Source organism: Pipra filicauda, unplaced genomic scaffold (assembly GCF_003945595.2).
Source record: "Pipra filicauda isolate LSUMZ 115617 unplaced genomic scaffold, ASM394559v2 scaffold21_size4447388_pilon, whole genome shotgun sequence".
Classification (NCBI taxonomy): Eukaryota; Metazoa; Chordata; class Aves; order Passeriformes; family Pipridae; genus Pipra; species Pipra filicauda.
The window spans coordinates 2,281,829-2,296,088 of record NW_024104332.1 but is presented as its reverse complement, the minus strand read 5'-3'; the positions used below and the strand labels follow the sequence as shown (position 1 = coordinate 2,296,088).

Genomic DNA, 14,260 nt, shown 5'->3' with positions numbered 1-14,260 from the left:
AAAATGGAGGCAGAGGGTACAGAAATGCATTCCAAACACGGGGGCTTCCCTGTGAGGCCAAGCCCTGGCTAGAACACCAGCTCCAAATCCTGCCAGCACTAAGCAGGATGGCAGCTGGAGCAGCAACACATAACCTGTATTTCCCAGGGGAGACACACCATTTTCTGCAGGTTTCTGTCATCAGAGAAGCTGAGGGGGAACTGGAGGGGGAGAAACAGGCAGCTGGAAAGAACAGAAAGATAAGAGAGTGGGGAGGTAAACTTGATAAAGTACAAAGATTAGTTTGCAAGAGGGAAACGAGAATAAAAGGGTCTGTGAAAGGGAAGGTGGTTGTTAGCAAATGGATGACATATCTGGAAGATACCCGGAAGTTCAGGCTGTTTCCATCACTATTATTGTTTCTTGCATCAGCTAATTTTCCCCCTGAAATCCCTCATCCAATAGTTTCTTTGGCTCTGGGCTTCTAGTGAGAAGCAATGAAATCACAAGCCCAGTGAGAGATCCAGGGGTCTTCAGATAGGAAGTTAAGCCTCTACCTAAAGTGAGTTTCAGGACTGACAAAGTAAAACAGATCGTTATTTTTCCAGCCTCCAGATGCTGATGGTCTTGGAAGCGCTTGTTCCCTGTTACCTACAGAAATTGAAGCGACAAACCTCTGAAGTGGAGACTGGGACAGCAGCTCGTGAGGAGATTGCTTCTATGGGTGCCCTTGCCACCTCTTTGCAGGCCCTCCTGTACAGTGTAGAAGTTCTCACCAGGTAACCCACGTGGGTCAAAGGTCTGAGCTGCATTTGGTTTTCCGTGTGGGAGAGGGAATGCACAGGAGGCCACAATGTGCATCTCAGCTTGAATAATGGTTGAGTTTGAGACATGGTAAAGTTAGTGCCAGATTTCACCAGATCACAAGGAGGATTTCATTGTGCTTGTTAGATTTAGTGTGTAATGTGCTGTTCACCTCTTTGCTAGGCCTATGACAGCTCCACAGATGAGTCGATGTGACCAGGGCCATAAAGGGACCACAACAGCAAACCACACCATGACAGCAGGTGTGAACACCAGGTAAGTCAGGGGCCTTTTCTTTCATTTTTCTTAACAGGTTTTTAATTTTTTTTGAGTAAGGCAGCATTGCTTAGAGTGCTTGGCCTCAGAGAGCTGAGGAAGTGCTCTACATATTGTGAGAGAACAGTCACATAAAAAGAGCACATAGCCCAAGACTGCATTTCTGATGGCAACCAAAATACTCAAAACTAGAATTTCTGTTTAAAAATCACGTATCTAAGTAGAAGACCAGGATATCAAAATGAATAACATCTATCTTAAATTACTTCCTATTTGTTTCTCTTCTTGTATTCTAGAAGTATACTGCCAAAGCAACTATGTCCCTCTTCTCTGTGCTTTGCTTCCTGCTGAGTCCACTGTCAAAGTGACCACTGGGCAGAGCACATTTGGACAGCAGAAGGGTCAGATCCTTCTGGCCCTGTTTTGAAGGACTGAACAGCAGTACAAGCATAAACTGCATGTCAGTTGATACTCGCAGGCTGGCACCTCCTCTAGGTTTCTTTTCTTCTCTTTTCCATTTCCTTTTACATTTCCTATGCTCTCCTTGTATGAACTTTACCTCCACACTGGTCTATGGTTTTTTTGCAGTTGCAGATAGCAAAGGAGGAGGTGATGGAGAATTTGAGAGAAGTGGAAGAATGACTGGGAATATTTTTGTCCTTCTTAAAAAAAAAACTACAAAACACTAAAGAACCTTCACATGGAAGAAGGACATGGCACCAGCAAACTATAATAGTGCTCCTTGGCCATAGTGGCCATTCCAGTTAGGCTGCTGCAAATCAGACAAGGCTTCTGACAATTTAGTCATAGAGAAAGGACTTAAGAAATTTTGTTATAAAATCCACCCACAAGCATTTGGGATTATGAAGGTTTTTTGTTGCAGTACTGATTACTTTTCTAGGCAGCTCTGCCTTCTCCTGACCAGACTGTGCCTTACTGTTGTCCCCTAGAGCTTTCCAAGTTATTACCTGTCTTTTTTTTTTTTTTTTTTTTTTTTTGGTATTCAAGGGAGATAGTGTACACATCTTGGTTCATAACTCCTGGAATCAGCCTATTATTCTTTAAGATCAATTCAGGCATGGATGAAACACAGCTTTGACTTTCAACCCCTGATCTGAGAAGCAGATAAACTCCTCCATGCTCGAGTCTGAAGTGGATATATGCCATTTACTTCCATTGCAAGATTGCCCAGTCTAAGGAAGATAAGGTGTAATGGAAAGTACTGCTTTATTATCTGTCTGCTCATTTTGGAGAGCAGTTAATATGTATCTGGTGACAGGCAATGCAGAGATTCCCAATGCTCTGTGACTCAGGCATCTTGATTTACATTTCCAGATCTTTCTGATTATCAAATGTTCAATCTCTGATCCAAAATATTTTTGCACTGCTCCAGATTTCCTGCCTATATTTCTTTTACTGTATTATCATTGCAACAGACATCTGCTGGCAACATGAGCAGGAGTCTCATGAATGATCACTGTTACAGCCTTGGACATGTTAGCCAAGTGGTGCAAGGTTTATTAATGCTTTCTCAACAAGAAATGTCAAGAGAAAATGACAATAAAAAAACTCCACTTGGTGAGCTCTGGATTCGTGGAACAGACTGAGCACTGGAGGGAAAATCAGTAAGAGAAATTGAAAGAGGGCTATGGTTTATAAGCTTAAATTTGTCCTTTCATAACAAGGTGGATAACTGTAGGAATATGTTGTTTGCAGCCAGTTGGGAGGTACAGGCTGTTCAGTGTGGTAATTATGTGTAGCCATGGTTCCAGTGACACAAGATACCATCCTGCCCTGGTGAGTAAACCTCTGGGCTACAACAGTATCACTTTCTTTCAGAAAGGCACAGTTTAGACATTACTAAGTTGCTGTTTAAAACCTCCCTGTTTCTGTTTTCCCAGGTACCCTGAACAAGGAACCAAACTACACTTTATCAGGTATAGTAAAATCTTTGCCCAGTCTTCCATGACATATGATGAACTGTTTATATGCACTGCTGCTGTGACAGGCAGCCTTTTTTCAGGGGAGGGTAGCAAAGGATAGTTCATACATATTTACATTAAAAATATTTACATTTTTAGCATGACTTTGCATATTATAATTTTCCTTTTTTGTTTTTTTTAATTGCAGGTGCAACTGCTTTTCAATTGCAGCAGAAAGCACCTGTTGCAAAAACGAGATGGAGACATTGTTATAATCTATCCCTGCTGATCCACTGCATATAACACTTCCTACTTTGTCTCATTTAATATTCTCCAGGGAGAACCTTCACATACTGGAGGAGGGCCAGGGTCTTCCCCGAGAGGAGCTGGATGAACGAATTGCCAGAGAGGAGTTCAGGAGACCACGGGAGTCATTGCTGAATATCTGCACAGAGTTTTACAAGCACTGTGGTCCAAGGCTGAAGATTTTGCAGAATCTGGCTGGTGAGCCCCGCGTGACTTCTCTGGAGCTGCTGGATGTGAAGTCCCACATGAGGTATTCCACTGGCATGCTGCTTTTCTTGCTCGTTTCAGGGAGATTCCCTTCTTTTAGCTCTTAAGTTTTCATAATAGCAGATGGATCACTTTTTGGTAGTGTAGTTGCATTTTGCTCTCTGAAACATGCAGAGGTTGTTTTGGATGTTCCTTAGATTGTACCTGATGCTGCCTGTGTATAAGGAAGGTTTCTTAAGCTCTCCTCTGGTCTCATTCAGACCCCCATCTGAAATAGCTCCATGGAAGCCTATGTGATATATGAGAATCAGTGGCAGTGAAGATCAGGGCAGATAATAAGCCTGTATCGACAGGGGGCAGGGGTTGGAGAGACTGCCTAGCTGGCTGAATACAAGCTGTATCCTTTCCTGTGACTCAGTGCATCAGAACCAGCAAGAAAGGCAGAGCAACCACTCCATAAGTGCCTGAAATAGGGAAGAGGATGGGGCAGAAGGCATTTACAGGATAAAGAGGTGCACAAGTCTTTTATTAAGGTGCAGCACTGAGCCCAGCTTGCTGGCTGGACGCTCACTGCAGAGTTTCACGTGGTGCTGACCTAGAAGAAGTTGGGAGTGGAGCCTCCTAAGCACTTTGGTCCTGATTCTCTGAGTTTGCCGTTCATGGTAAACACAAAATAACATAAGTTGCTACTGAGAAGTTTGTCCAACAACTGGGACTCAATTCTTTTGTCAGTGTTTCATACTTTTTACACTTGCAGCTGGCAAATACTGCATTCTTTTCAAGAAAGGTCTTTCACGGTCAAAGGTTACAGCAGTAAAACCAAGGGGTTGATTTGCAGTAGATAATGAGCTGTGCTCTGGTTCTCTTAAATGTCCTGGAGGTGCTAGAAATATCTGTTTGTTGGAGTTGGAACCTGAAGTGCTTAATCACAGACAGTCTTAAATAAAAGCAAACTTCATCATGGTTCTTACATAAATTTGTATCATTGAAATGACTGACCACATTTAACCACTGGAGGAAAAAACTGAGTTCTACCTAGAGAGCAGACTCACCAGAACGTGATGTGACAGCCATGGTCCTGGGAGGCTGACAGGTACCATTTCAGAGGCTTCAGAAAGTAAGATAATATGCTAGTCACTTCAGACAGGCTGAATCTCACCCAATTTTAGCCATTTAGAAGTTAAATGTTCAGTCTGCAAAAGTCATAAAGATCTATTTGGACCCAATGAAAAAGGGAGATGCATATCCAGTGAGCTGTTTATGCCAGTATTTCGGGAAGATAAGAATTTCCCAGGTTGCTTATTTCTGCATGAACAGAACTAGAAGATTAATTGAGATTGACCTCTCAAATTGGATGAAATGGATCTCACACTTTATAACACATAAGGAAGTTTTCATATACCATTATGTATCACTGATTGCCACATGTTAAGTTGCCAGCAAGAAGCTTAATTATATGATAATTTAAATTTCACAGTGTTTAAGAAAACAGACCTACTCCATAGTAGGACAAAGTAGTTGTAAAAAGGAATAATAAAGAAAAAGTGGATAAAGAAAAACTTTTATAGGACTTTTGGTTAATCTGAAGAATTCATTGCCCTTGATATTGCTAGGCAGATTATAAAGAGAATAGAGATATGTTCCATTAGTTGAAGGCATTTCAGGAAACTCCCCCACAATATGGATAAGGCTGTATTGTAATCATACACTATAAAGTCCGTTTCAGGGAGTATACAGATTTCTATCCCTTTTATTAGTAGATGCAGCTTTATTTGTAGTCTTTGTTTGCCACAAACATTCAAGTATTTCAGAAGATCTTTGTCAAACTGCGAGTTAAATGCTGCCATGATATTTCGTAGTCAACACAGAAAATGCCATCGGCAAGGCCATCTGGGAGGGTTAGAAGAAGCAACAGCAACACAATCTGTAGAGGCATCAGGAGAAACAAATCAAAGCTGCAGGGAGTAATCCTACAAAGGACGTGTTGTGTAAACCCACGGACACGTTATTTTTATAATTTTAACACTTGAAAATTGTACAGTGAGACTTTTTACAGTAGTAAAACTGAAAAACAAGCACAAAACCAAACCAAATCCATTTTAATAATATTGATATTAATGAATATTGACAAATAGGTTTCATTGGGTCTGTATTTCACAGACATTTGCAATGTTGTAGTCTGACTGACAGCTCAAATACTTTGTTTTTAGCTACACAAATCTGTGATTCCTCATGTCCCTTCGGCGCATTTAATGTCAATGTAAAAGTAATTTTTAGATCACTCGTGTTCTTAAGCAGTGATTCCAGCAAGACAATCTTAACAGATTGTTTAGAGACCGCGTCTAAGAGTTTAAACAGCAGCACATTTTTACTAGGCTGCGAAAGATTTACCATTTAGTTCGTTTGCACGCGTGGAGAAACGCAAGTTGTGTTTGATTTCCCTCTTCACGATCCCCGGTTCCAGGCTGGCGGAAATCGCACATTCCCTGCTGAAACTGGCACCTTACGACACGCAGACCATGGAGAGCCGAGGGCTCCGGCGCTACATCATGGAGATGCTGCCCATCACGGACTGGACGGCCGAGGCGGTGAGACCTGCCCTTATCCTCATCTTAAAGAGATTGGATCGTATGTTCAATAAAATTCACAAGATGCCTACTCTGAGGTGAGCTGGTACGCTGGAAACCCATGGGGGTCCATTTCTGATGTTGCAAGCCTTGAAGTGTGGGTATGTCATCCTGGCTAAAGCTGGCGCGTTGCAGCGAATCTTTACAACGTGTCAGAAGATTAACAGGTGTTTTTATCTCTGTTATGTGTTTATGTTGACATTTTTGTTGTGTCTTCTGGTAACAAAAGAAACACACGGTTACTGAGAACTACAGAGAGAACTTCCAGAAATGTCATTTTTCTTTCCCCGAAATAAGTCTTCAGGTTTTTACCATCTCACTGCCCTCTTTATTTACCTTAGCTGTGAGTTGAGGAGATTAATTTTATTTTGTACTGGAAAGCTAAACTGTAGCAAGAGTATTTGTAGCATGGCTGTACTGTTACGTTCACTGTAAAGACAAAAATAGTCTGGAGCTATGCGATAGCTTCTGGATGCTCCCGAGTAAAGGGCACAGATCTGCATCAACTGCTTCAAGTCAGGGGCTAGTGGAAGCCTGGTGCATCACACAGTGGCATTATGGCACAGGCTTTGGCCATTTCAAGAAGTATTGGCTATGGAGTGTTCCTACCTTGGAGGCAGTGGTACAAATCCAGCCTGTGTAGTATAAAATCTCTCAGCCCTGTAAATTTTGCAGTGATCTGAGTAAAAAGAGTCATTGGTCTTAGTGACCCCCATCGGCATATGTCCTAAACTGCTTGAATCAGTCCCTTTGCTGTCAGTCTCAGCTGAGAAGCCAAATCATGTCAGAGAACATCAGAATTAGGTCCCAGTGTAAATTATCTGTACCCAGCAAAGATGGAGCAAATAAAAGGAAGGTGATCTCTTCTTTCTGGCATCACTATCTATCGCTTTCCTTTGGCTAACAACCTGCTTCAAGAAATTCCTGCCCTTGTAGGGAACTCAGAGGCAGAAATTTTGATACTTGTCCTTCCTGGTGGTTTGATTCTTTGTCATGTCTTGTCTGCTTCTCGCTCATTCTTTCTTTTCTCGCTCATACTTTCTTCTCCCTGAAAGGCAGATAAAGGGTATTCTGTTCCTGAAGATCTTTCCTCTTTATGTAAACTGAATGGATGTTCATACATTCAAATTCCCTTCATATTCTCTCTGTCTGTGCCTGTACCTATGCTTGGCTGAAATTGCTCTTCTGTACACAAAGGGACTCAAAGCCACTGGATCAAATACAGCATCTACATTTAAGCATCACTGGGCCATCATTGGGTCTCTTAGGGATGGGCCTGGGTGCCAGAGCCCAAGAGCCATCCATTGGGGTACTTACATCACAGTCTTATATGCTGCCTCCTGTGGGCACCCCGCTCCAAACCCAGTGGAAGCAGTGCGTGTGTAAGAAGAATGCAAGAACAAACTACTATTCTGGAGATCTAAGAACTGTGGATGCTCAAAGATGAACGTATGTTGGTCTGTATAAGAACACACGTAGTGAACACTTCGTCCCCCACGTCTCTGAGAAGTCTGGGGAGCTCGACTAGGATACTGTTTAGGATTGAGCTGACAAGCTATGCCAGCCTTATCTTTCTGTCCCAAAAAGTGCTTAGTCAGATGCTGGCTTCTGAACTGCACTGACTCCAAAGTCAGGCCCTGAGATGAAGGGTATGAACCACTTTGACGTTACCTACGCTGTGCCTGCTTACGACTAGGAAGGCGAATCCTTTCAGCAGCTGGCACAAGCCCTAAATGTTGTTTTGGTGAAAAAAGCAAAGTGTCGGCGAAGAAAGGATCCTGGAATGAAGGACTAGTGCTGATAGAAAATGAATCATCCCTCCTGCACAGGATGAGGGAGATAAAGATTGTACTACTGGGTCAGTTTACATTTGGGGCAGTCTGTGTTTATGAGTCACTCTGGCAGAGCAGACCAAGCTGCACAGTAGCTTACAGAGGGCACTAAGACGATGGGCTTCCAGTGGGGAACATCCATAAGCTACATGGAGGACTCACTCTCAGCTGGTAGCATGGCACAGTAGATCTTTTCCCCACATAGGGACACCTGAGACCACTGTCTGGGGCTCCCTTTCATTTTTCATCTTTTCCGAGGGAATCCTCAGGGAGCGAAATGCGGCTTCACCACTGCTGCTGTGAGCAGCAAAGACCCTCTGCTATGTTTCTTGTCTCTCAAATGCCCGCTGTGCTCTGTGGCTCTGCGCTTTCCTGAGCTGCGGGGGTAAAACCTTCCGTCTGTCGCGCATTCTGTGCTCCCTGGGACGTCACTGCTGTCTGAAGCGTTTCCTCCGTGGGTGTCACTGTGTGTCGGTCGCGGGCATCTGGTGGGGGGCAGGAGCCCGTGGCTAACAGAACCTACTGTTGTATTGCAGGCGCCAGGTTGAGTGGGAGCCTGCCAGCAGTTTGATTGAAGGGGTTTGTTTGACACTTCAGAGGCAGCCTATCATATCCTTCCTGCCTCACCTTAGGTCTCTGATCAATGTCTGTGTCAATCTGGTGAGTAGCCAAGTGGCAACCCCACGAACCTTTACTAAACCTCCCCCTGCTGTTGACTTCTCTGGACTGAAGATGACAGTTCATTCCCACTCCTGTCATTTTACCTGTCCCCCTTACCCCTGGCAGGGGGACTTCGCAAGTGACACTAGAGATAGTAAGGTTCATTTTTGAAGTGGTGCATGGGGAGATACAGTGACCGGTAGCAGCGGTCAAGGGATTTATTTCCCTTGCTTCCCACACACCACTTTGAAGATCCACCTTTGCCAGACTGAGCTGAGAGTTGAGGGCTGCAAGTTGGAGAGTGGGGTGGTGGAGACTGCACACACCTGGTAGAGACAGGGAGAAGGTGGCACTGGGGGTACCTACCATCCCCAGTGGGGGAAGGGGCCTGGTGGCTCTGTCAGAGGCCATCGGGTGTTGGCTAGTTAGAAGGGTTTACAAGGTGGATTGACTCCACTGTTTGCAATGTCCCTGGCTTGATCTAGTACAGGTTTGCACTGTACAATGTTCAGATCCCACTCCTAGTAGAGTTTATGCTCCTAGGTGTGTTACAACAGAGACATGCTTGGTCATTCAGAGATAGACTCTAGTGTTTGTGCAGCTGTTACACTGAGGACAAGCCCCCACTTTGATAGCAATGTAACTCCAGCCATTTGGGCAAACATTCGTGCTTTCATTCTATGTGGAAAAAAAAACAAATAAAGGGGGAAAGGCTGCACTAGCATTTTTATTGTTATTGGGTTTTATAACATTTTCTCCTTAGAACAAAAATGTTGTAACTACTTCTAGCAGCAACAGAAAAACTTTTCAGGGTTTACTAGTGCTCCGAGGGGCTTTGAAAACAATGATCACCAGCTAAAATGCAATATCAGGTTTTGCCAGGTTCCTGTCCTTCAAGTCCATTCAGCACTCATTGCTGCAAGGGCAGGGAAGCTTCCACCTGTCAGTATATAAGACTTCTTCCCTGTTCATGCAGAGGTTCAAGCTGCCTGGAGCTAAGCCAGCTCTGGGCACTCAGACTACTTAGAGTTGCTCCATGCAGAGGCTGCTACACAGCTCAAACACAAATTTGGAATGGACTTCCACTTTGGCAAGCAGGCATGGCAGGGTGAATCACAGCAGCAGGCTCTCCGAGAGGCATTAAGAATTAGCCAGTGCCCTACAAACAGAAAGCTCTGCAGTGCTAAAGTGCAGTTGTCATGCTTACATTCAGCTGACTGGGAACATCAGGGAGAGCTACCAGGCAAAGATGTACTCCTACTGCTAAGAATATTTTAGCTTTAGCTAAATATTTTAGCTTTAGCACTGTGAGAGCACCCTGATTACATGCTGTATCATGTGTAGACCAGCTGCATCAAGAAGCACAAAAGAGATCATCCAGGAAGGCTGATCTCAATGGTAATCCATAGTGATGCAAAGAAAGGGCTCTGACTTTTTCCCTTCTAAATTGTCTTTTGGTTTTGTGATACAAAACTGGTTATTAGCTTTTTTGCCCAGGCTAAATTTGGGAAAGAAGCGTGTATTCATCTCCCATAAGCTTAGTCATCTGCCAGGTAACTTCTCCCTGTTCCCATCATCTACATGTGTCTAGTCATGGAGAGAAACAGGCATATGCAGGCCTGTGATTTAATTCCTCCAGAGGGACACATCCCAAACAGTATAAATAGCTCTCCTCTTAGAAATGCTGTTTTCTAGTGCTGATATTTCAGGTAGTTCCAGACGAGGTCACATGCAGGCGACTCTGCTTCAGACATCTGGGGTCAGTCAGGTGAGATAAATCATGCTTACAGTTCCTGAGAAGAGACTGTGTTTGAGAGGAATCTGAACATTGTGCAAAACCCGGCTTGGGTCAGACTTAGGACATTATTTTTCAAGTAGAACAGCAAGGGAAGGGAAAAGATGTCCAGTTTCAATGCAGACTTTTTGCTTTGATGATATATTTTTATTTGTTACAGTTGTCACATGACATATCCTCCAACTCTAGCTGTTCCACCGGTCCAGTGCTGGTCATTCAAGGCTCGTACTGGGTGCATTTATAAATGTACCAGGTTCCCTGTGCATTCCTCCCATCCTTGCTGGTTCCCTCTTCTCCTCTTCCTTTCCCTGCTAGTACTCCTTCCCCTCACTGGCCTCAGCTCCTGCAAGGACCACTGAGGGGGCTGGTTCTCCTAGATCCACCCCAACTCAGTGCTCAATGAAAGGCACCTCCATTTCACTGATGTTGGAGGATATGGCATGGGTGAAACTGTAAGCAGCCAGTTGTGGTGATGTGCTCTGTTTGTATTGCAGGTGATGGGAGTAGTAGGACCCTCCAGTGTGGCTGACGGATTACCCCTTCTTCATCTCAGCCCTTATCTCTCACCACCTCTTCCCTTCAGCACAGCTGTTGTCCGGCTTGTAGCATTGCAGATACAGGTGTGTCTGCCCTGGCCTGTGGCCAGGCCTGTTAGAGCCTCGGGTTGAGACACCAACTCATCAGTGCTCTGTTTTCTTTCTGCGAAAGCTGGGCAAAAACTGTGGAACATACACCAAAAATTAAAGAGAAGCAACGTGTAAATTCTCCCTCCTTTTTGAAGGCTTGAGCTGAGCTCAGAATTCCTCTGCTGGGGCCAAGTCCAGAGCAAGCATCCGTCAGCTTAACACTGCCATTGAAGTCCAAGGGAGTTTGGCTGATGGATGCTGTTTAAGGCTCTGATAAGCAGGTTAGGATTCTCTGCAGGATCTAAGGAGTTAGGATAAGCCTCCTACCCCAGGGAGATGGGCCCTGGCTTGGGTCATGTCCATGCAACCCTTCCTGTCTTCCTGTGGGACCACGTGTGCAACTGAGAGTGGAGTTTGTGTGCTTCTGCTCTTACCTGAACTGATCACACAGTGTGCCAGCACAAAAAGCAGGGCAACTTGGCTTTTCAGCTGCTGACGCAATGGCATCCTTTTTATCCAGAATAAAAAAGAAAGCATTCTGGACTTTTTGGATCATTTAATCTTTATTCCTTTCTCATAACAGGGCCATAACTATTGCAGAGTCTTTCTGCCTCTGTATCCCTTTCTCTCCCCATTAGTGTGAGGTTAGTCAGAGTGGTGTTCGAAGAAGGAACAGATTTCCTAATCTAGCTCCAACTTGCATACTTAAGTATGCATTGGCACATCCAGTTGAATACTTAGGGAGGTATTTCTGAGCATTAGGGCAGCTTGGGAAGGGACCAAAACACAGTGCCGGCTCAGAGCATGAGGCACAAAAGCACTTTTTGGTACAAACTGACACAGGTTTCTTCCAGCTCTAAGGCAATGGTTCTTTAATCAAAAACAAAAAAAGGGCCCCCTTCACCTTCTCTGAAATATTATTGATTTATTTTTTAAACCAGATACCAAATTAATAGTGTTTTTTAAAGTATTGGGAACTTTTACTTTTTTTACCTTCTTCTCCCTGTTCACTCATTCGTGAGCTTTAAATGTAATGAAAACCAAACATGTCAAGAAAAACACATGAGTAGGCATAATTCCTGATACTTCCAGCAGGATAGGAAACAGAAGTACTTCACACTCCATCAGAAAACTTCTTCTCCTGGAATTTCTCAGCCCAGGTCTGCAAGCTTGAGGAGTTGTATTTCACAGCTAAGTCTGTAGGAACTGGGATGCTGTAAATGAGCAGAAGTGCTGTCACTAGGCGGTCATTTGTATTACCTCCTCTAAAGAAGGTGAAAGACCATTCAATTTAGGCTTGACTGTGTGTCAAGAAGTAAATGTGCATTTTGTTTATTTTTCAGGAGTTCATTCTTTGTGTTAGGGAGGATGATGGGGCAGAACAAAATGAGGCAGAACAAAAAATGTGTTTGGGAATAGCCTCCATGTTCGGACAGCAGGATATTTACCTTATGTCATTTGTGCAGTTTCCTCTGTTCCTTTTTTTATTCCTCATAGTCTGGGTCAGGTCCTGATGCCACTCACAGAAGTGCAGAGCTTAGGACTAACACTCAGCCGACTCCTCTGGGATACATCTGATTTTATTAATGATATGTAAGAGTTAGGAATCTGGGCTTCTGACATCTTGCCTGCGACAAGAGCAGGTGACCCCTGTGTTACTCTGTGAGTTCCTTTTACTCCTGACTAAGTAGTCTGAGGGCTTGTTATTCAATCAGGTCATCAATGCTGGTGTTACACTGTGTAAACAGGGTGCCTGGGGATCATCATTCCCTGCAGTGACTTGTGTGCGTGATCTGCTGATGAAATCTTTTAATCCTTTCTTATTATTACTGCACAGGCTTTGAAAGAAGATTTCCCCCTAAGCCATGTCGTCTCCCCATTCACCAATCAGGAAAGAAGGGAAGGAATGCTTTTAAACCTACTGATTCCATTTGTGCTCACAGTAGGATCTGGAAGCAAAGGTCTGACTAATTTAACAAAAGGAATTTTTCTCCCCCTTTTCTGACAACTGATGTTTGCACTTTCCCTGCCCTCTGTATTTTATTTTTGTTTTTTAATTTGATTTTCTGTCACTGGCAGTGTGTCAGCTAAGTGCCCTTTGGGTCTGAGACTGAAAAAAGCCCCACTGGGAGAAGCTGTTGTTGTTGTTTCTTTCCTTTGTTTCAGCTGTGCCGTGGTTCTTGAGTCAGGTCTTACACAGATATGCTCCTGCTTTTGAAACTGGAGTGCAGGGTGAGATAAATCTGTTGTAGCAGAACCCACAGAGGGGAGCAGAGGTCACGGAAATTGTGTGCCCCTGTGGATCACAGTCTGTCCAATCCATGCCACTTGTCTGGCACAAGTCCTGGTCCTTGTTTTCTGCTATAAAGGGTCTTCACTGGTAAATCTGTAAATGAAAGCAAAGAGTAAAGGGAGAGGGGAATGCCAAAAGGAAATGAGACCACTGAATGGGATATTTCTTTGTGCTGCATAGCTCTGTGTTTGTGTGTGTTCATGTTGGTGCTAAAATAAACTTTGCCTTTGCTTGCAGGAGGAGAAGCAGCATAACAAGGTGTGGGGGACGGAGTTTTGGCATAGGGAACATTTGAGATACACCCTGTTTTGCAACTGAAAAGGGTCAGGATCTTTTGGGTGTCTTTGGTGGGATGTAGCCTGATCTTTCTCTCTCTTTCCCCTCCCAATGCATCTCAGACAGCCCCTGGCTGGAGCAGCCTGAGGTCCTGCTGCTGCTCCAGACTGTTATCAATATCCTCCTGCCACCTCGAATCATCAGCACTTCCCGAAGCAAGAATTTTATGCTGGAGAGCTCCCCTGCCCACTGCTCCACTCCAGGGGATGCAGGGAAGGACCTGCGACGGGAAGGGCTCGCAGAGTCCACCAGCCAGGCTGCCTACCTGGGTGAGTGATGGCTTTTGCTGACCTCTGAGAAGAGACAAAGTGGAGTGCTCAAGATTGTAGAGAGCACCAAAGAAAACCATCTCAGGCAGGAGGTAATTGAACTCTTTAGAACTGCTTTAAGACTTGTCCTGAACAAGGGGCCAGGCCAGAGCATGAAGTCAAGAGCATCTCTGGAATATACTGCAAGGTGAGCAGTGTCAGCACTGCACCTGGAGGACAGCAGCACAGGTAGAAGTCACTCAGTTTTCATACTGCCAGAGCACAGCAGTGAAGCCACAGAAGGCAAGTCTGACTGCCTGTCAGCCCCTACAGTCACAGCCTCACTGGC

General features: G+C 44.4%; 1 protein-coding gene across 17 annotated transcripts in view; it reads left to right on the top strand.

The window, feature by feature from the left end:
* UNC80 (unc-80 homolog, NALCN channel complex subunit) overlaps positions 1 to 14,260 on the top strand; it is a 119,193-nt gene that overhangs the window by 87,316 nt on the left and 17,617 nt on the right. For all 17 annotated transcript variants that reach the window (XM_039381329.1, XM_027751931.2, XM_027751947.2 and 14 more), the window contains 9 exons: positions 588 to 758; positions 967 to 1,059; positions 2,961 to 2,996; positions 3,319 to 3,537; positions 5,959 to 6,159; positions 8,490 to 8,613; positions 10,903 to 11,028; positions 12,872 to 12,995; positions 13,726 to 13,932. In XM_039381329.1, coding sequence (XP_039237263.1) covers positions 588 to 758; positions 967 to 1,059; positions 2,961 to 2,996; positions 3,319 to 3,537; positions 5,959 to 6,159; positions 8,490 to 8,613; positions 10,903 to 11,028; positions 12,872 to 12,995; positions 13,726 to 13,932 — 1,301 coding nt within the window. The remainder of the gene's footprint in view (positions 1 to 587; positions 759 to 966; positions 1,060 to 2,960; positions 2,997 to 3,318; positions 3,538 to 5,958; positions 6,160 to 8,489; positions 8,614 to 10,902; positions 11,029 to 12,871; positions 12,996 to 13,725; positions 13,933 to 14,260) is intronic.